The sequence below is a fragment of the Strix uralensis genome, chromosome 1, assembly GCF_047716275.1.
Source record: "Strix uralensis isolate ZFMK-TIS-50842 chromosome 1, bStrUra1, whole genome shotgun sequence".
NCBI lineage: Eukaryota > Metazoa > Chordata > Aves > Strigiformes > Strigidae > Strix > Strix uralensis.
In genome coordinates, this window is record NC_133972.1 from 49,178,978 (window position 1) to 49,200,367 (window position 21,390).

At 36.7% G+C, this 21,390-nt stretch overlaps 1 protein-coding gene across 2 annotated transcripts in view; it reads left to right on the forward strand.

The window, feature by feature from the left end:
- Window positions 1–21,390, forward strand: part of LOC141942359 (macrophage mannose receptor 1-like) — a 66,021-nt gene that overhangs the window by 30,657 nt on the left and 13,974 nt on the right. For both annotated transcript variants that reach the window (XM_074865406.1, XM_074865416.1), the window contains exons 9-23: window positions 2,629–2,742; window positions 4,142–4,257; window positions 5,591–5,739; window positions 7,250–7,449; window positions 7,866–7,990; window positions 9,133–9,220; window positions 10,165–10,309; window positions 11,842–11,883; window positions 12,005–12,168; window positions 13,314–13,381; window positions 15,338–15,438; window positions 15,930–16,072; window positions 16,806–16,920; window positions 18,787–18,956; window positions 20,688–20,790. In XM_074865406.1, coding sequence (XP_074721507.1) covers window positions 2,629–2,742; window positions 4,142–4,257; window positions 5,591–5,739; window positions 7,250–7,449; window positions 7,866–7,990; window positions 9,133–9,220; window positions 10,165–10,309; window positions 11,842–11,883; window positions 12,005–12,168; window positions 13,314–13,381; window positions 15,338–15,438; window positions 15,930–16,072; window positions 16,806–16,920; window positions 18,787–18,956; window positions 20,688–20,790 — 1,843 coding nt within the window. The remainder of the gene's footprint in view (window positions 1–2,628; window positions 2,743–4,141; window positions 4,258–5,590; window positions 5,740–7,249; window positions 7,450–7,865; window positions 7,991–9,132; window positions 9,221–10,164; window positions 10,310–11,841; window positions 11,884–12,004; window positions 12,169–13,313; window positions 13,382–15,337; window positions 15,439–15,929; window positions 16,073–16,805; window positions 16,921–18,786; window positions 18,957–20,687; window positions 20,791–21,390) is intronic.

The window sequence follows — 21,390 nt, forward strand, 5'->3', positions numbered from 1 at the left end:
AGGATAATGAAAAAGAAGGAAGCATCAGGGAGCAACAAGGATCAGCTCCTTCCTAACAGGTGAGGAGCCACAAGCCAGGCGTAATAGCTCAGCTTGCAGGGATGGAGCGTGTCCAGCCAGAGCCTGTCCCACTGTCCCCAGCGAGGGAGCAGGGCAGGGGGATAGGCAGCTGGTGGCAGACCAGAGCTCTTGTCTGGGATGATGAGGCATGTCCAAGGTCAAGCCAGGTAGCTGAGTCAGGATCAGGTCTGGAGAGAGTAACCAGGGTCAGACACAATCCAGTGATTGCTGGGCAAGTCCGCAGTGACAAGGGAGCTCCAAGATCAAGCCAGGAATACAGTCCAAAGGTCAGGGTGTGGACTGACAAATACCAGCCAGGTACAGACATGGCTGGAGCTAGAGACAAGTACTTCTGTTACAGCATAGACAGGGACTGAAGGCTCAGATCTGAGTTTAAGTGGAACCCCAGGGCCCGTGTGCAGGCAGCTGGGTGGAGGCCCCCAGTGAAGATGGTGGGGGCCATTCAGGTCTATTGGTGACCTCAGGCTGCTAATGGAAAGTTAGAAGTGAATTATGACAATAAGGCATGAAACAATGCCATCAAGAAGGACTTCTGTTTATAACATGCTTGTTCATTGTGTTATGACTTTTGTCTGGTTTTCATTTAATTTGCTGTTTGTAGATGCAGTTTTATTTAAACTCATCCTTCATTACATTGTTTTTACTTTTAATTTGACTCTGTACCTTTTGGACAGTGATGCAAATTAATGTGATACAAATTTTCCTCGATGTAAAGAAGCTACCATTTATCCAGTTTAACATTTGGAAAGGGTAGCTCTTGACATGTGCTATGCTTTAGGTTTTCTACTATTCTTTTTGATGGGAAGACTCTCTTGCTTTCTATACCAAGTCAGACTGGTAAATATTTCTTTCAGGCTAAATTTTAAGGGTTTGATGCTTACCATCAGACCAAGCTTTCCCTTGGGTTCAAAAGTCAGTAATTTCTATTTTGACAGTTATAGATTAAAAAAAACAGAGCACATTTTAGCTACATACAGACTTTTCATATACATGGCTTTTGTATAGAAAGCTAATTTTATTGTGGGTTCTTCCAAACACTTTCAAAATATTTATCTATTAAATAGTTGATCTTAGTAGAAAAAGAAACTTCAGATTCCATGGAAGTTGCACTAGTCCAGGATCTCTTGGCATAAGCCATCAACTGACCAAACAAAGCATAATTATAAGTTGACTTTCCTTGGGTTTTGTTGAGGTTTGTCTACCTAAGTACATATACTGTTCCATTGTTGATTATTTTGGGTTGTTCACTCCTTGGCTGAAGTCATCTGAATCCATCAATTATTTTTATGGAACAAAACCTGCCCCTGTCTGTGACACCACCTTCTTTTTAAAGGAAGTGTTTGGGTTTAGTTAATGAGGAAGTAGGAGAATAAAGAGGTATTTGCAAAAGACAGGTAAGAAGTCCTTAGAAATTACTGCATGAATTTCCCAGTGAAGACAAAGTTATGGTAAGACACCAAAGGATCTTCCTGCAACTAGAAAGCCAAAGCTTCATAGTAAGTTTTCCCTTGTTGAAGAAGTCTAAAAGTTGTGAAAGTTGTGCTGATTTCTTCCAAACTGAGAAGGTCAGAGTTTCGGGTGGTTATTTGAAGTGCCTACCAGCCTAGTGAAACTGAGAAAGAAATGGTAGAAGATGATGAGACAGTCACCAATGGACTTGCCTTGCAGTCAGCAGAGGACAGAGGAGACACAAACACCAGCTGAACACCCTAGGGTTCTTCATTGTTGTAGGAAGTAGTGTTGAGCTTTGGGAGAGTTTTTGCTGGAAGCTGGGTTTGTTGAGGCTCTTGAGGACTTTGTATGTTGTGGCACAAGGGACTGTGTATTACCATGATAATTATTTTACGTTTCTGGTGGGGAAAAAAAATAAAAGAAAAAAAAAAAGGAAAAAAAAAAGAAATAGCCACCAACTACTATAACTTTACTTTTACAAAAGTTAAGGCACAGGTGAGAGAGTGCTTTGCACAGTGGACTCGCTTCCTCTCTCAGTACCTTAGTTCATCTGTTGAACCAAAATGTATGTAAAATATAGCAGGAGCATGGTGTGAAGTTTCTAACTTTCAGTATATCTCCCACTGAATGGCATTGTTTCTTCTGAGAATCTGTAGTATGGGGAGCAACTTTGACAAGAAACTTTCTGTGTCTTCAAAGTTTTATATAAGTATTAACTAAGGAATGTAGCCTGTTTTGTTTGGTTGTTGTTTTTTTTTTTTTTTCTGTTGCGACTGGATTTCTGTTGGGAGAGATAACATCTCCCTTTCCTCCTGCATGCTTATTAAATCAGTAGTCTTTGTAAAGATGGTGTATTGCTGTCGCTTCCAAGGGTTTTCTTTTTAGAAGGGTAAATAATTAAAGAAGGTGTAAGTCAAAGGTGAATCAGCCCCAGTAGAAGTGAGGTTGGAATGAGGTTGGAGTTAAGTACAGAACTTAGATGTAGGTTTTGCTTATTTTAAAGCTAACAAAAAATAACTAAATAGTTAAAAGCATAAAGCACCTTTTTTGAAGACTAAATCCCATTTGACTGTGATGTTCTGTTCTAATGTTCAGGATGGATTTTGGGCAGACCATTCTTGTGAAAAGAAAATTGGCTATATCTGTAAAAGGAAACCCATGTCAGAAGCTCCTGCAGAAGAGGAAACCATTGACATGGGCTGCCAGAGAGTAAGTACAGAAGAAGCTGTCTGATCTGAATAGGCTGCTAGGAATGATTAAGAGGAAAAAATACTACCCTAGGTGACAGATAAAACAGGAAAAATGGGTTCTGTGTTGCATCATCAGAACAGCTGGCCTTCTCATTTCTATGGCAGATGGGATAAGTGATACATATGAATAAATCAAGGCTCTGACTGTCATTTGGCTCTAGATGCTCTGTTTCTTATTCCAGAACTTAAACCAAAACTCAAACTCGTAGTCCCTGCAGCAGGCCATTTTTCCTTGATTGACATTCAAACCTTCATAAGGAATTTGCCTGTAGCAGCAGTTGCTTTTCAGCTCTGTCTACAATTTTCTTCAAAATTATTCACAGCAGGAAGGGTGTGCTTCTCTACATACTATTCTCAAAGCTTTGCTGTGGTCTCTGGCAGTGCCCTCTACTTTGAAGAGTTTGTTACAAGTGCCTGAGCAAAATGAATCCGTTGTGCTCCTTCTGAACTGCCAGTGGATCTGTTGTTTATTTGGTAATGCTTGCCTTCTGGTAATATAATGCTCAGTAATTCCAAAAAACCTACTGTAATTTGTTATGTCATAGGGGATCTTACTGGGTTTTTGTCTTCCATGAAGAAATTGCCTTTTCTCCCAAGTCTGCTTTACACAGCTGCACAGGAAGTCTTTGATGCTTATCCCCAGTATTTGTAAAGGAGTACCCGGGAATTTTACAAATATTTGACTGATGGAGAAGATAAAGGGATCCTAATGCTTATTGATGCTATATTTGCCTACAGAACTAAGTGAATGCTTGTAGAAAAAAGTTTCTCATAAGTGAGAAATTGAAAACCATCAGAAGAAAATTTGTGTGAATTGTGGCTGGTCACAGCAAACTCTTCCTCTGTAAGCATATTCCTGACTTAATAATATTTGAGTGACAAAGCATTAGAAGGGAGTGTTAATAATAAACAAACTTGTTTGAAGTGTCATTCCCTTTCTGAAAAAACAAGCTGAAATTTGCTTCTCAAGACCATTCTGATGATTACACAATGCCTATGTGCTAGTTATAATCCTAACCTGAGCACTACAGGTGCACAGCAAAGCCTCTCATGCCTTTATAACTGGAATGCACTGATTAAAATACCATTATATGTGAAAAATTGTTTTATACAACAAAATTTTAAAAAGCTTTGATCCTGCCTGTTTCCAGTCTGACTTTTCCAGTTTTGTTGTTCCTTTGTCTAATGGTTAGCTGACGGTGGCATAAATCAGGTTATTTTATTTTATTTTATTTTATTTTATTTTATTTTATTTTATTTTATTTTATTTTATTTTATTTTATTTTATTTTATTTTATTTTTTTAAGGAGTTTAGAAAAGCTGCAACATATGTAATCACTTAATGTTTATTTTGACAGGGTTGGAAAAGGCATGGTTTTTATTGTTACTTCATTGGAAATACATTTGTATCATTTTCTCAAGCAAATCAGACCTGTGGAAGGCATCAGGCCTCTTTAGCAACTATTGAAGACAGGTATGTAAAAGTCTACTTGCATGAGCGGATCACATGAGGATTTAACATGTAGCATCACTGATTATCAAAATACTCTGGTCTGGACAAAAATCTTGCTTGAGAGTACAGCTATCTGTAGATACAGAACTTCTCACAGTTTTTGCACCTATGTTCAAATCCAGGAATTCAGTTTACAGATGAGTGTGGAATCAGTATTGATATAGATGGTTATGTCAAGGAAAAGAATTATGTTTTCTGTTTCCCTAATTGTAGTGGCTTGAGGATGGGTTTTACTTGAGTGATGCAGAATCCAATTTTGATTATTAAGTGAAGAGATATGGCTCTGAATTTATTTCAAATGGTAGTTCAAATGAGCACGAAGATATCATTCTCACCTATCTGGTCTTCTCAGAATCAGACTACTTTAAAAAAAAATTAAATGAGAAACCAAATAATGCTAGAAGTGCTTGGTACCTGAAAATCTATCACAATTCAGCCAGGGTTCAGGGTGTGCTAAATTTCTGAACAACTGGTGCACATTACTGAATGTGACATATTGGGAAAATAAAAGTTAGGGTTAAGAAACAAATCTTATCTTATCTTGCTTGCAGTTGACTTGATGCTTTACACCTTCTCTTATTTGTTTATAATCTAAATAGATAAGTTCTAGTGTGAAAGTTCTAGCTGTCATGAATGATAGCTCTCTAAATGTAGGTAGCACTGCAGCTGTCATAAAAATTGTTTAACATTATTGTGGTCTTCAGACTATACCTTGTTAAGGGGAGGCTTCTTTTATTTGTTTTGATTTCTTAAGAGCTGTTAGTTTAAACACCATAATGAACTATGACAGGCTTTACCTCTACATAGGCTTATTTCCCAAACAACATTTCTAGTATGATTGTTTGATCTAATTTGCAGTGTTCCTTAGTTTGATAATTTAGTATCAGACTACTCTAGCCTCTGTTTTTGATTATTTCTTCAATAATGCTGAGATTCCTTTTCTGGTTTGGGATTTGCCTGAAACAAGAAGCCATTAAAATACAAGGCTACTAGAAACTCTCACAAAATAAAATGGTATAACAAATAAGTCACGTCAGGTTTCTTCTTTCCCACCAATTTCATGTCATTCTGTGATTCTTTACTGGACATCTGAAGAGAAGGCAGAATACTCTGGTATTGAAGTTTACAAAATATCTTTTATGTAATGTTTTGTTATGTGCTTTGCACAACTCAATCCATTCAAGCTATGCTTGCAGGAAGGTGCAGTGGTAATTCTGAGAATATAACAAGCCTTTTACAACTTTTTGAAATAAATTTAATAGCATTAATTTAATGGCTGTGATCTTTTGAACAGATATGAACAAGCTTATCTGACTAGCCTGGTTGGGCTGAGAACAGAAAGATACTTTTGGATTGGGCTTTCAGATATAGAAGAAAAGGGAACGTTCAAGTGGGCTAATGGCCAATCTGTCTTATTTACACACTGGAATTCTGAAATGCCTGGTAGGTATGGCTCTATACTGTTTAATGAGCCCAGTGCCCAAGATATATTGCTCAGTACTTGAGATTTTTTTTACTTCATTCCTTGCCCTCACTTGATGGTATAATGACTAATTACTCTCAATCTGGCTGCTTTCTCAAGCATGCAGTGCTGTTGCTAACTTCCTGCTTAGTGCTGAAATGAGCTTTTAACATGAGCTTGGGAAGAAACTTTCAACTGAGATCACGTTTCTGATTTCTGTCTATTCTGGAAAAGTCTGTGTCTGTACTGCTCTGGAAGAGTAACCTTTGCAAGTTCTGCCTGTGCAGCCATATCTCACAGTGCACTTGCTCACTGCATGTTCTGAGGTGTGTGAGATCACAGCATGCATGAAGCATCTCTGCTAGAGAAAATGGGATTATAGGGAAGGATAAGAGGGCCAAGGGCGTATTTGTATTTAATCTTTTTTTAGTTAATATCTTTGCTAAATTAATTGTGATTTTCTTATTTAATAAGTTTTGTTGATTAAACCATTTTTTTCTGTTCTAATAAAAATATGGGAGTGGGAGGTCATTTCATCTCTGACATGATCACATCAGAAAGGGAATGATCATCAGCCTTCAAGATACTGACATCTGCCTTTCAGAATATCCTCTGATTCTCTGTAATTTCAGTGCCTAAAAGCTGATTTGAATGTGTCAGGTGAAGTGGTAAGGCTACACGGACCATGAAGCCAATATTAGGCCTATATATAGCAAGTTTATTTTTGAAAATCATAGTCAAATTGGACAAATTTGAGAAACTACCTCTAACAACAGTTTTAGAGGAGAATTTGTTGTATCACAGGTTATGATGTTACTAGAGTCAGCCACTGGAGGTGATTGGATGTGAGGCACAGTTCAGTATCTCAGATGTGGATGAACCACAGATTTTTTGCATTTTTTTATGAATTAGAGTCATAGAATCACAGAATAGTTTGGGTTGGAAGGGACATTTAAACACCATTTAGTACCTGCCCCCTGCCATGGGCAGGGACATCTTGCACTAGATCATGTGGCTCAAAGCCCCATCCAACCTGGCCTTGAACACTTCCAATGATGAGGCATCCACAACTTCTCTGGGCAACCTGTTCCAGTGTCTCACAACCCTCATAGTAAAAAAATTTCTTCCTTATTTCCAATCTAAACCTACTGTCTGTCATTTTAAAACCATTGCCCCTTGTCCTGTCACTAAATGCCCTGGTAAAAAGTCTTTCTCCATCTTCCTTATAAGCCCCTGTTATAGATTGAAAGGCCATGATAAGGTCTCCCTTTGTCTTCTCCAGGTTGAGCAACCCCAATTCCTCAGCCTTTCTTCATAGGAGAGGTGTTCCAGCCCTCCGATAATTTTCGTGGACTTCCTCTGGACCCACTCTAATGTTAGAAACATTTTTGACTCTGTACAGACTTAATTTCCATCAGGATAGAATGTGAAGTTTTCTAAATTCTTATGACACCCTAAATGTTGCTTTTGTGCATTCCTGTTTACAACCAGGAAGAAAGCCAGGCTGCGTTGCCATGAGGACTGGAATTGCAGGTGGATTATGGGATGTAATAAAATGTGAAGAAAAGGCAAAGTTCCTATGCAAAGTGTGGGCAGAGGGAGTGACGCTTCCACCTGTTCCTACAACAACTCCTATTCCCCGGTGTCCAGAAGGTTGGGATTCAAACAGTCGTATTAACTTCTGTTTCAAAGTAAGTATGTTACTTGTTTCTGCATTAAGGTAGTTTCTATTTGCTGCACATAAGCTTATTTACAGATTATACGTAGAGGTCTTATTCCCTTCATGGTTTTATTTATTCCATTAAAGTCTGATCTTCGGGTCTGATCTAATCTTAATTTCCCATTCTTTTAAGATTAAAAGTGCCTTCCTCCTAGTTGTTTTGCAGCAGATACTCCCGCCAGCAATGCAGTTAGCTAACTTGGCTTAAAGACACTCATACTAAGCTTGTGTTTCACAGAGGCGAACACACATAAACCCTATATTCAAAGTTTCTGTAAACCCCACAGAACGAGTTAATTGTAAATGAATTGCTTTTGTGTAGCTGATGTTTCTTGATCTTGTGATCTATATGGTCTATTTTGTCTGACTGCAAAATGCTCTCTTTAGCCTTTTTCAAGAGGAGAGCAGAAGAAAACATGGCTTGAATCTCAAGAGTTTTGTCGAGCTATAGGAGGAGATCTGGCCTCCATCAATGGTAAAGAAGAACAGTATGTTATATGGCGTTCTATTGCGTGAGTATCTGTAGTGTGGTCATCTGTTCACTTTAATTAGCCTTTTGATCTTTCTGAAATATTTAATTTTAGGTTTTTACTTCAGTATATGCCAGTCTGGATTCATTATCTGCATCTGTGTCAAACACAGTAAAAAAGCAGAGCTGATGAAATAGCAGGAGTTGTATGACTAGTGGCCATCATGCCAGAAGCTGATGCTAAAATGAGATTGGCAAGATATCTAGTTGAGGCAATATTTATCGTCTGATGTAAAAATATTTACTGTGGATTTGAGGATATTATAAAATTACCACAGATGCCAGTTATTTTCACATAAGCAAGGGTACAAATAGGGTAACAGTTGTGATATAAGTCTGGTCAATATGTTGATTGTCTGTCATTATTATGAACTAATCAGGAAGTAGAAGCATCTTCAGATTAATTTTCTCCTACACAGGGAATGTAAATAAGATTAAGTAAGTCCCTGAACTGTAAAAAGCATATGTGAGATTTCTGAATGAGATCAAATACTTTTAAAAAGGTAAGACTTGCAATATGACTTGTATAGATGGGGATTAATGAACTTGTACATCTCTGGCTAACTAGGAAGCAAGACTGAAACATGACAGACTTGCAAATTGCTATAACCGTACTAGAATCCTGGCTATGTACTTATAGTAAGGAAGAAGTCTCAGATGCTGAATTACCGCAAATTGACTCAATAAATTCAGATAAATCAATAAATTGTGTCTGCTTGTAGACAAGAATTAATTTAAGGTGCTATATTTAAATATAATTCAACTGCAGCAAGTAACTTTGTATTTGGAAACTGTAAGTGCCTTTAGAGAGAAAATGGAGAGTTGATAGACAGAGCAACAGTAGCTACTGAACCATTACACAAAAGTATTAAGCCACCTTATTTTCAGGAGTTGGATTGGATCTGGATATTTTCTTGGTTGGTATTTCAATCTGAGTTAATGTATAGTGATAACAGCTAGGAGTGGTTGCCTTTTAATTAATTTCCACCCTGGTTGTTATTGTTTTTAGAGCAGCTGTTGTGAATGATAGATTATTAAAAATATTGTAATGCCCTTATTAGTTTTGGTTTTATGTTTAAACTTCTTATAAATGGGACTTTTATTATTTTGGGTTTTTTTCTTTAGGAACAATGGGTATTACCACCAACATTTCTGGATGGGCTTATATTACTTGAATCCTGATGATGGCTTTGTTTGGAGTGATGGATCTCCAGTGAGTGATTTAATTTTCCACAGCTGTTATTTTGCATTCCCTGAGCTTCTCAAATGTGTGTGGTGTATGTGTTTGTGTGTAATTTTATGCTTAATCATAACCCTCTACTGTATCGTGCTTTCTGTAGGAGAGCTTATGAATAGCAATTTCATGGCTTGATTTTTTTTTTTGCTAAAACATACCGATTTTTGGTAAGAACATGTGCATTGAATCCACAAGAAAATGAAATTCATGTAGACTAAAAGGATGTTCTTATAAATGCAAAGATTTTTTGAGTAAAATAGTCCATCTTTAGTATTTCTCTTCTTTGTTAATTAGATCTTTATCTGAAATGGCCTACATTCCATGGAGCTGAACATTGCTTACATTCCATGGCAGTTGTTTTATGCCAGTATGACTTGACAGTACTTTAGACTAAGATATAAAACTGTAGAAAGAAAAGTGGTTTTGGAGATGTGGGTGTATTTCATGCAAGGTTGGTCAAAATATATTGATGGAAGTTTACCATACAGAAAACTGAAATTGAAATTTTAGCGGTATAGCAGTAATATTTTTGTGGGAAAAATGCCAACATTTTTGTTGTGTCTCAATAATGTCCCACTATTTTACTCATACAGGATATTTGCTTGATTGAATATTAACATGTAGCATGCCCCATCATTGTTATTAGATTAGTTTTACAGAATTTAGGTCCTATAAAAAATGTCAATATTTTTCCAAGTGTGATCAGAAACAACTGTTATCTAAGCTGCAGTCCAGTTACAATCTGAAAAAAAGTTTGAAATGTCAGCATTTGCATGGGGAGATTCTAGTTTCCTCTTATCTAAGTTTTTAAACTGGAAGTAGGAACAAGTTGTAGGTCTGTGGTTTGATGGTGTCTCCTCCCTTTCTCCGTTATTTTCTTTCTATATAACAGAATTTTCACAAAACCTTTTCTGTCACAGGTGAGGTATGAAAACTGGGGCTTTGGAGAACCCAATAATTATCAAGGCATTGAACTTTGTGCAGAGATCAGTGGCGATTCCAGCATGCTTTGGAATGACAGGCACTGTGATTATCTATATGGATGGATTTGCCAGATAAGAAAAGGTATTGTTTACTCCTGTGTATTAGTATAATAAGAAAAGATTCTCAGTTGATTTTTCCGCTAACTTTAAGAAATAAAAAATTTCAAAACATTTTTATCAGAATAATTCCCTGTGGAATGTGAAATATCAAAGTAGTATAAGGATTTCCATGTCTTTGATGTATTTAAAGATGCAGAGCCTTTGGTGCCCTGCTGGGACTTCTCACTGATCTTTCTCTATGATTTCAGAAAGGGAAATGTGATACTTGAAAAATAGGAAATGTTACTTTGAGTATTCACATTCACTTTTGACTTTTCATTTAAAGTTCATACCTTCTCCAACAAATCCTATTTTGGAATGTTTTTTCTGAGTTTGGTTTTTAGTTATTAGAAAACAGTTTGCAAATCAGTTCACATACTTGAATTTTTTTGTGTGAAAACCCCCTCCTTTACTTGTCTCACGTACTGTTTTGCAGATAAATGAATCTGTAGTTGCAAGATGGAGCCTGGTTTTAAGATACTTTATTTGGCTTTGACTGGATTTCATATTCACATGTTGATTTCTTGCTAAATTCTCTTGAGATCTGAGTTTGGATGCTTTTTATTTTTTGAAGACATCAAGACAAATATTATAATTTAGGGAAATCTTGAGTTCCACAAGGAGTGCATCTACCTAAGTTTGCGTATTTTAGAAAGTGCTCATTTAAACATTTTACCACATTCTTACCAAATAAAGATGCTGTATTAGTTTATTAACAAAAAAGTATGAGCCCTACTTTATATTGGTAAAATAATTTCTTAGGCAGATAATTTCTTATTAAATGCCAGTATTGCTGAGATTATATTTTAGCACAAAATAAATTGGTAAACCTATAAAGACAGAGATCTCCTGTATTAGAAACCATTTTCCTAGATCCTAATGATGCCATCCAGGATGCCATCTCCATGATGCCATAGGAAAAACAAACACTGGAATTCTTTAGCCTGAAGCCTTCTTTTCAGAAAGGACCAGTTAATTTCTTGGGATCATTTCCAGTGAGCTTTTATCTAGGGAAATTTTTAAGATCCAGATACAAGTTCTTCTCAACCAGAGAAAGATACTCACTGTGTAGTAGCTAGGGCACCACCGAAGAAGATAACCCAGCCTGCATTCCTGCTGCCTCTGGTTTAAGCCAGAATTGATGTGTAAGTGACCTAAGGAAAGGAGGGAGAGGGACATACAGGACTGTCTTAATAGAGTTAATGTTTTAGGAGATAAGCTTTTCTGCATCCACTGAATACCAAAAATAATTACTTAATTCAGATAAATTCAATGGTATTTCATAATACCTTGCACGTAAGGAATAGCCTCAGGGAACAAGAATATGTATTTAAATTTGATTAGAGTACCAAAAATCAGAGATGTAGGCTATTTAGTTCCTTCCAGTTTTGGGGGTTAAATCCATTGCTAACCATAAAATTTTAAGTCAATAGAAAAACATGCCTATCAGTCATAGTAAATATTTTCCCTTACAGCAGAAAATGTACAATCATAATAATTATCTTTCTCTTACAGGTGCAAGCGTAAAGCCTGAACCAACAGAGTCTCCTGCACCCAGTAAGTGTTACTGCTGTTACCATTTGTGTGTGTGCATGTTTAAAAGCATTTTTAAAATTTTACTAATGAGAATGTCTTGTACCTCAGAAACAATATAGTTAGCTTACCATTTATCTTACAGAATACAAGACTACTGAGGATGGATGGATTACACATGAAGACAAACAATATTATTTCAGCACAGAGAGTGTTCCTATGGAAAAAGGTCGGGAGTTCTGCAAAAGGAACTTTGGAGACCTTGCCGTCATTGAGAGTGAAAGTGAAAGAAAGTTCCTCTGGCGATATGTAAGAAAAATCATTAATACTATGGAATAAATCATCCAAAACAAGTGAGCATGGGCACAAATCCTTTTCACCCTGGTGTTCTACTTACAAGTTTTATGACAGTGAAAATACGGTAGCATTAAGCCAGATTAATACGAAGAACAAACTCAGGGCTTTTTTTAGATTGTTTCATAGTTGAGACAAGAACAATTTTTGTTTGGTATTTTGTATAGAAATAAGCACATTAAGCATTAAACAGATCATTATCTGCTTTTTCTATTCAATGTGGCAGTTACACCACATTATGTCTATCTGCAACTGGTAATGTGCTAAGGTAAATCTTCAGGCTTTTAATTGATCTGTGGCTTCATTTTAGCAAGAAGTATTGTGAGCTATGATTCTGTACGGTGGGTGAGTTAACTGAAAGTAAAGTTTAGCAGCAGGTAAACTCAAGATATCTTAAGTAGTGGATCAAAGCAGATAGTGGCTTACATGCAACAATCAGAACATTGGTTTTTGATCTTGTCAGTACGCATCTGGGATGTAGTCTGCCTAGCAGCCCTTTTTGGTCCTCAAGTTTGTTCCTTATCCTTCTTCTTGTGGGGAGAATATAATTACGCAGGAAGAACAATCTGAGGCATGGATTATGCAATGAGAAAGAGCCTTTAAATGATATTTCCTCGGTGGCTGGGGTTGGTTGCCTGTTTATACTGCCTTGAGGTCAACTTCTTTTAATCAGGAATGGGCTTAAAAGTCAGATTTGAACTACATAGAAATTTTCCTGAGCTAGTTGAAGAGTGGTGGTGAGATCATACAAAGACCTATATCAATTTATAGGAATTTATGGGAATCAATTTTAGGAAGGCTTGTCCCTTGCAAGAAATTTGTCAGATGATGTCCACTGCAGAGACTGCGCAAGAGGTGCTGATTTTAGTGATTTTCAAGTAAGACTGTGAGAAGTGTTGATATACTGACCACTCCTTTTGGCCAATGGTGAAGTTTGACTGTGCACTGTCAGCTGTGAGCTGCTCAAAGTTAAATGTTGTAGCTAGAGAGTATAGCAGTTCGTATCCTCTGCCAGTTAGACGTATATTACTCATTATTAACATAATAGATTCCTATGATAAAAAGAGGACATTTATACAATTTTGATCTTTACATTCTAGATCTTGAAAAATGGGAAAGAGGATTCATATTTCATTGGTTTACAACTGAGTGTTGACCAAAGAACAAGGTAGGACAGCTAGAACCATCAAACTTCCATTGTGCTTTAAAATAATCTACTGACTGGAGCAAAAATAATGAAGTGCTTGAGTGAAATTATGGCCCATCAAAGCAAATGAGAATGTTTTTCCTCTGAATTGCATTGCATGGGATGCTCATGCTTAGTGTTTTTTGATTATGAAGGTGTAAAAATACCACAATGTGCCCTTATATTTAATCCGCTTTTTTTTTTAATCCCATTTCTGTTGTTAGGCATTCTCGCCCTATTACTACTACTGTTATTCTATATTTGATTATAGCAGGAAAAAAAGCTTGATTTGAATTTTGCTTTCAGTTGTCTGCCTTGTCCATACTCCAATAAAATATAGCTAATATAAGGAATTTAAAAAAATATTTCCTGTTGCTACTGGTGAATTTTTTTCTTCATAGAAGACCAGCTCCTTTTCAAGTAGATGGAATTTCTCCTTGACACCACTGGAAGATAGAGTAGATCCGTAAACCCTAAAACTTGACTTATTCTTTAACAATATAAAAGCATTAACTTTGTTTTTATAAGCCTACATCAGGTCTGTTAGATTTGGAAAGTTCTGCTTTACTGTTTGCTTTAAGATTTTGTAGTCTGTGGGACCAAACAACTCAATAGGGCATGGATTTTCAAAGGACATACCTAGTTTTGAGTCTAAACTTAAACATGATTGTATCCTCAAGTGGTTTAATTACATGTTAATTTAGCTCCAGATTACCCAGGAGAAATACTGTATGTTTCCTAAATAGAATTCACCCAAAGCTATCAGAAAAATTACACTGCAGATAATGCATTTTGAATTTTTATTCAGGAATTCTATTTTCCTTTATTCTTTGATTTATATTGAAAATATAAATAGATGCCCTAACTCAAAATATGTAAGATTTTTGGTAGGTAAAAACATTCTTTTTCCCGGTCTTTAACTGTTGGAAATAGACTGTAATAAAGGGGAAAATGCAATCTATTTTCTTATTGTAGGACAAAGATAGCTGTTGCCACTATGTAAGTTCAGGTGCTCTGTGAGTATAAGCAGGTTCTGTGCAAACCTTTCTGAATGTCAGTATGCAGCACCATATTGATTTTTACACGTCATGTTAGTTTAGGCCTGGGTTCAGTTCAGCTTGGGTCTTGAAGTGCCTGGATAGATGTTTAATAGTTCTTAGTTCTCCTTATAGTCCACAGTGACAACCAGGAACCTCCAGAGGATAATTAGGATGTTAGGTGAGCCAGATCACCTGAAAATGAGATATCTCTGCCATTCCATTGTTTTTGTAGGGACCCTAAGGTAGATATGCTTTTAAGTGAAGTACTTTGTGTATGTGCCTGAAGGGCAAACCTGGGCACCTCTGTCACCTGTGGTCCAATAGGAATATGTCTCTTAATAAGTGTTTGTTTGCCTGGTTATGATTTTGTTCTTTATTGTTTAATCTACGTGGATGTACAACTTCCTCGATGTTCGTATCTTACCTTATGGTAAGGCACATGATCACAGGAATTTCCTTGTAGGTAGTTTGTTATGCCCTTTTCCTCTGCGTGGGGGAAAGATCAAGCATTTTACTAGTGTTATGAATAAAATCTCTTATCTCTGTAATAGGCACGGGAAATGTATGACTTGGGGGAAATTGTGAGTATCTGGGCTCTCTCATGCTAAAATAATGTCTGGTTTTCACGCTGGCCCAAATGTTGAGTATTGTTCTCTGTTGCAAAAGTGGCAGCATACTGCTTAAATGCAGAGTAAACACAACTTCAAAACATATGCCTACCTCTTTGCACAGAGAGAGAGTTTAGAGCAATTAGCAAAGAGGAAAATTGGTCAAATAACCTTGTACACTTTAAATTATGAACGGCTATATTAAGCATATTGAAAAATTACTTTTTATAACATAGAAGCAATTCTATTTGTTTGCTAAAGAAGTGTTTTGTTGGATTGTTTTTCTTAAGCTGGATGGATGGCACTCCAGTGAATTATTTGGCATGGGCACCACATGAACCTAACTTTGCAAATAATGATGAAAACTGCGTAGTTATGTATAAAAATTTAGGTGAGTTTTATATGTTTGTTCCTGAATTTCATGATTTGTGTGAGTGTCACAACTTTGTTTTTCTTCTGAGAGGCACCCTTTCCCCGCGCCCCCTTTTTTTTTGCTCTTTTGCGAAATGTTATAGAAGTAGACCATAGTATTATTTTCAGGACTTAATAGTTTTGTGCTCTGTTAGAAGTCTGTTTGATAGACCTCTGTTTTATAGACAGCTGTTTTATAATTTTGATTAAAATTGGCCTAATGTGCCGCTATAAAATTGGTATTTCTAGTACCTGGTTCTACAATGCTTTTAACATTCTGTAATAACAGTGTGTATAAAGTTACATATTTATCCTAGATGCTGATATAGAATGATACTAAACTGAGATGCTCTGAGGATTTGATCTTATCTTTCAACTAAAAGCACTTTGTGTAAGAATGAGTGAAACTGATTTCCATTTAACCAGCTCTGGATGTGGTGTCATACATTTCCCCATTTATTTTACATTCAGGATTTTGGAATGATATAAACTGTGGTTATCCAAATCCCTACATATGTGAAAGGCACAACAGTTCCATTAATTCAACCTTTCCTCCAACAACATTTTCAGCTCCAAGAGGATGTCATCCAACTTGGCTTTCCTTTCATAATAAGGTACCATAACAAATACAGTGCATGCTGGATGTTTGACAAAGCATTAAATAGAAAACAAGGGAATAATTTAATAGTATTGATTCTTATTAGAGTAAAATATTATTATTTTTTGGAGAGAGCTGGTTGATGCCTCCATGCTTTTCTTTGTTTGCCCATCCACTGTTTTGCAGGACAGGTAGTATTTTGATGCTTCTAATGAATTGGCAGATGAGCCTATTCAGTTGCAGTTGCCAAAAAGTCATTCTCTAGTCACTTCAAAGCTTTTGCTATGCATTTCTTAAAGAGTTTAGGCAGAGTTCCTGCAGTATTGATGCTTTGATCTTGCTGTCTTTCAGCCAAACCATAATGCTTTTTCAGTACTGCATATATTTAGTCTTCCTTAACTTTACTAACATGGTATGCTTTGTAGAGTCAAATAAATAAACAGGCAGACGAGTATCAGTCATGCATAACTTAGCAGTGTTACCTGACTGTCTATAAAAAGTCAGGTTTCCTTATTTTCTAGGGATTTCAGGTCAAATCTTGTATGTGTCTTGCTGAGCAAAACACTTTCTTGAGATCTTTAATTTTATGTAGAGCAGGGACAAGCACAAAAAACTCATTTTAAGCTGAATGTGTTTTTTTTCAGATAAATGCATTATTTTACTGCCTTTTCTCCATCCTGCTTTTCTTAAAACAGTGGGTTTCAATCTGGGAGTAAAGATAATATATAGAGAATTTGTTCATGTTTTAGTGTTACAAAATATTTGGATCTACGGAAGATGAACGTGTCACTTGGCATGCTGCACGAACAGCTTGCATGAATTTAGGAGGAAACCTGGCCACTATCCATAATGAACAAGTGCAAGGTACTGTGTATAGTTTTGCGGCAACTAGATGAGATGACGTTTGATCTTTACAGGATGGCTGTTGTATTTGTGAGACTGTGGGCAGGATTTGAATAATGATTGCACATCTGATTTTTGTTTACAAAACATACAATTTCTAGAAATTTACAATGAAGTCTTCACCTGAATCTACCAAATTTTAATGTTGGCTTAGGTATGTATACACATGTATGTTGTCCTGGCAGCCAAAGTAGTACTTTTTCTGCTTACACATGATGCCAGCTGGACCCAGCAAGATCCATTCCAAATGATATAGTTTCGCTAGGTGGCATTAACTTGCTGCATGGCTTTTCTATTAACTCAAGCTGAACACCTTTAGGATGAGAACTTGCTGTCTCTGGGCAGCTTGGGGCAGAAGTTTGGCAGCTCTTACACCTACCCACAACTCACCACACAGATGGACTATTCTTTTCACTAGAGGAACTTATTTTAATGAATCTAAGAGGTGCATCCCTGACTGGGGGAGATGAGCATAGGGAAATTACCTCATCCTTGAATAAACATGGCACACATTCAAATTAAAAATTGGGGAAGATATTGATAGATGTTAATAACACCCTCTTTTTAGAAATACTGTTTTATACTATGGTGATGAGAAACAGATGTTGCACAACATACACTGTGAACTCAAAAGAGCATACTGAAAAATCAAGCATTGTAAAATAAGTCTTTGTTTTAGTCTGAGCAATTAAATAGTTTAAATTTAGACTGCTGACATGAACTTAGTACTACTACTTATGTTTTCCACATGTGAAGAGATGAAGAATCAATCTTTTACTTTTCAAACATAGTTAAATTCTTACCCAACATAATTTCTGCAGTACAGATTTCAGGTGGTTAGTTCATGTTCAGGGCTTGAATTCTAAGCAAAAGAGAAATTAACAATAAAGCTATTAGCACAAAACTATTGTTTTTGCTGGCAATGTAGGCATAAAGCCTTGGGTTCCTGTTACATTTTCTGGCAGAACAGCAATTTGAACATTTGGCAAAGAAATCTATAGGTTTCATTCCTGGAAGTAGAAGTTGCATGCATTTTAAAAGACTAAAGGAAGGTGAATGGTTGATAGAGCAGACAGGAGTTTGTCTGTTGTTTGCAGAGAAAAGTAAGCTCATAGCAATGACTAGCAGTTGGCAAAAGCCATGATAGTTCATTTTATCACAGTGTTTGATGTATTGTGGATTAGTGGGTTAATGAATGCCTAGCCTGCTCTATTTGTGATCTAGCCGTGCTAACTAAGACACATAAGTGCCTTCCTGGACTGTGCAAAGCTGTGGTGATTGATTTACCTGTGATGAATAGTTCTGTTGAGACTCATTTTAAACATGTTGCTTGTGCATTCTGCTCCCTGCTAAGACAGTGCAGGCTATTGCCCAGGTGTGACAGGGAGAGAGGAAACACTCCTGCAGCTCTGTAACAGCATTAATTGTGCAGATGCGCAAGTGGTAGGTGCTCAGTGGTGCTGTCTGATGCCATTGGTGGGGTTATCAGAAATGCATGTGATCTACATGGCTGTATATTTCTAAGTTAATTGTCAGACTAGGGTTCAAAAATGTTTTGAGACATTATAAGGAACATTTTTGTCATGCCTTTGGGATTCATCCCAGTACCACATTAGATACTTAGCTGAAGTATTTTGCCCAAAGGCATATCTGGTTCCCTGTTCATTAAACTCAAAAGTCACCTTCTTTTCATCTTACCTGCTTGTGTTTGTTAACAATGAAGTGTTCTGCATTTCAGAAAAAATATTTAATATCACCAGTCTCAGGACATTTCAATTGCCCTTCATTAAAAGTATTTAATTTTTTCTTTGCCTTTTTTTACTCTAGCTTTCCTCACCTTCCATATGAAAGATTTTGTTACTGATACGTGGATTGGGTTAAATGATATAAATCATGAACTGAGGTTCCTCTGGACAGATGGAACAGGAGTTTACTTTACAAACTGGGCCAAAGGCTTCCCATCAGGACATATGGATTTATATTCATATGATGGCCAGGTAAATAGCAACCACAAATTGTTCACTGAAATTTGATTTTAGATTGTATTTATGCATTTGTTGGGATTTGAGGCACGTTAGTGCTTGACTTATTACTTTCATATTTTTGTACATGTCAGATATAAATCCAAATGGAGTGAATGGTTTTGAGCCCTTGGGCAGTTGCTGTGTTAGCTGATGACAGGATCTGTGGAGTGCTCGTACAAAGACTGGTTTCAGATTTCAGTTCTCTGTGTCCATGAAGGCTACACTGCTTCTGTGTTCACCCCACGTTCTCTCATACGATCTGGTAAAGAGGACAGTGGGATTCCAGCATTTGCCCCAAAAACACGCTGTATGAGCACATCCTCCTTGTCCTCTGATCACAGTTGTGCCTGAACATAGCAGGTTTCTCATTTGGCATGTAGCTTGCAAGGGGCATACATTCCCCTCAAACAGCCATGTCTTACATAGAAGCAATTTCTGTCAGTCACATTTGCAGAAAGGATGTGCTTCTATAAAAAGAAAGCCAGCCATTCAATTTTTATGGAAGAAAAAAAAAAAAAAAAGAAAATCACTTCCCCTATTTCTCTGTCATACAAACTGATCTGATAGGTCATGGAGTTCCTCTCTCTGATCTTATGTGTCTAGATAGTTCTGTGCTATGGAACTACAGCACATTATAGTACTAACTCTATTTCTCTTGAATGCCATTTTGAATGTAGAAATCTTATTTTTATGTATAATGTCCTTTTTCCTGTTTTTGAAAGTAGCACCTCTGAGCTTCTTATCTCTAATGGAGGGAGAAAATTGGGAGAATTTGGAGTTCAAAAGAGAAAGCATCTTTAAAATGTTACTCCTGGGAGGAACAATTCTCTTTTTATGAAAAGTAGTAGAATTTCTATGAAGTCTTCTGTGAAAACTCATAAAATCTCTATTTTATAAATTTCGGATTTATATTTAAGTTTACTTGACCTTAACAAAAAAAAAGAGTTGTCATAGTTAATACAAAATACCATGCAAGTCTTCAGTTTGAAAGATTTAAATCTTAATGCATTTCACTTACAAATGAAGTTCTCTGCATCTCTTCCTGGACAGCAAAACCAAGTAAGTAAATAGAATAAAATAAATATGGATGCTTCATTGCACAAAACCATTTCTACCCATGCAGCCTTTTGCATTCATCACTGTTTAATGTGTGCTAATGTAGGTTCTAGCTATCGTCACCATGTCAGAGAAGTGGAGATGTCTCTGTAGGGGTGGTCCTGACAGATCAATGGCTGCCTTTGGGCAGGAACAGTTCTAATTTTGCTGAGTGTACTATTGCAGCTTGCAACAATAAATTTGAAGAGACCGGTATGTCAGAAATGTTGCATTGCCCATTTAGGGTCCAGGTTTTTTTCTGGGGCAAAGTTAACCGTTCTTTTCCACAATAGTTGATTTCACTTCTCTTTAAATTGTCTGTGGCTTTCCTTCTCTCCATGCTGTATGCCTTAAGATATGAGAATGCCGGAATTTCTGTGGTCTGCTTATCCACCCCAGTGTTGTGCAAGAGAGAGCAACATTAAGATATTAGTGAAGTGCAAGAGGAACAGAACCTCCACATCATAAAACTTATCCTCTTAAATACTACAAGGATATAAGAGTAAAACTACAGTATCACTTGTGTCTGAAGATGCAAAAGGGGGACAAAAGTTTTATATTTGCTTCTTCTAGCTATTTGTAACTGATTTTATATCTTTTTGCCTCGAGGCTGATTGTGTTGTCATGAGAAACAATCCTGTTAAGGAAGCAGGGAAGTGGGCTGATGAGAGTTGTGATAACAACAGAGGATATATATGCCAAATTAATGCAGGTACTTGTCTTTTTAGTTAAAACATGATCAAACCTTATGTTTTTTCAGGGAATTGCTTGGGTGTGTGGATTTCAACATCATTTCACTTCCAATAAGGATACATCCACAAATTGTTTTTCAGGCAGGAACACAAGAGTCCTATGTGTCAGAAGTCTAGTTAGAGTCACTACTCTCAGCTGACCCTTCCCAGTAACTACCATGTTGCTACCTGCCTGAGCTGGAATTTGTATCTGCTCTTTGTGTTTAGTATGACCCTTGACATGATATTTGTTCCATGATTTTGTCTGTCATTTTCTGAACATACAAAACATGTTCTGGAAAATACTGGCTTGTACATGTAGCATGAACTGTCTGGAGTGCAACTGTAACTCGCTTGCACCAAACTTGAGCTAACTCACCTTCCAAAAGTAAATTAAAAAGCCATGAAAACTTGGATTTAAATATCTGATTGATTTTTAAGCACTGGTCTGTTGTGGAGTTTTTCTTTAATCCAGAAAAAAAATCCCTGGAAAACAACACAGTCTCTGCAAAATATTTCTTTTGATGAAAAAATATTTTGTTAAAGAAATTGTGACCTAATCTAATCCTAATTCATTTCAG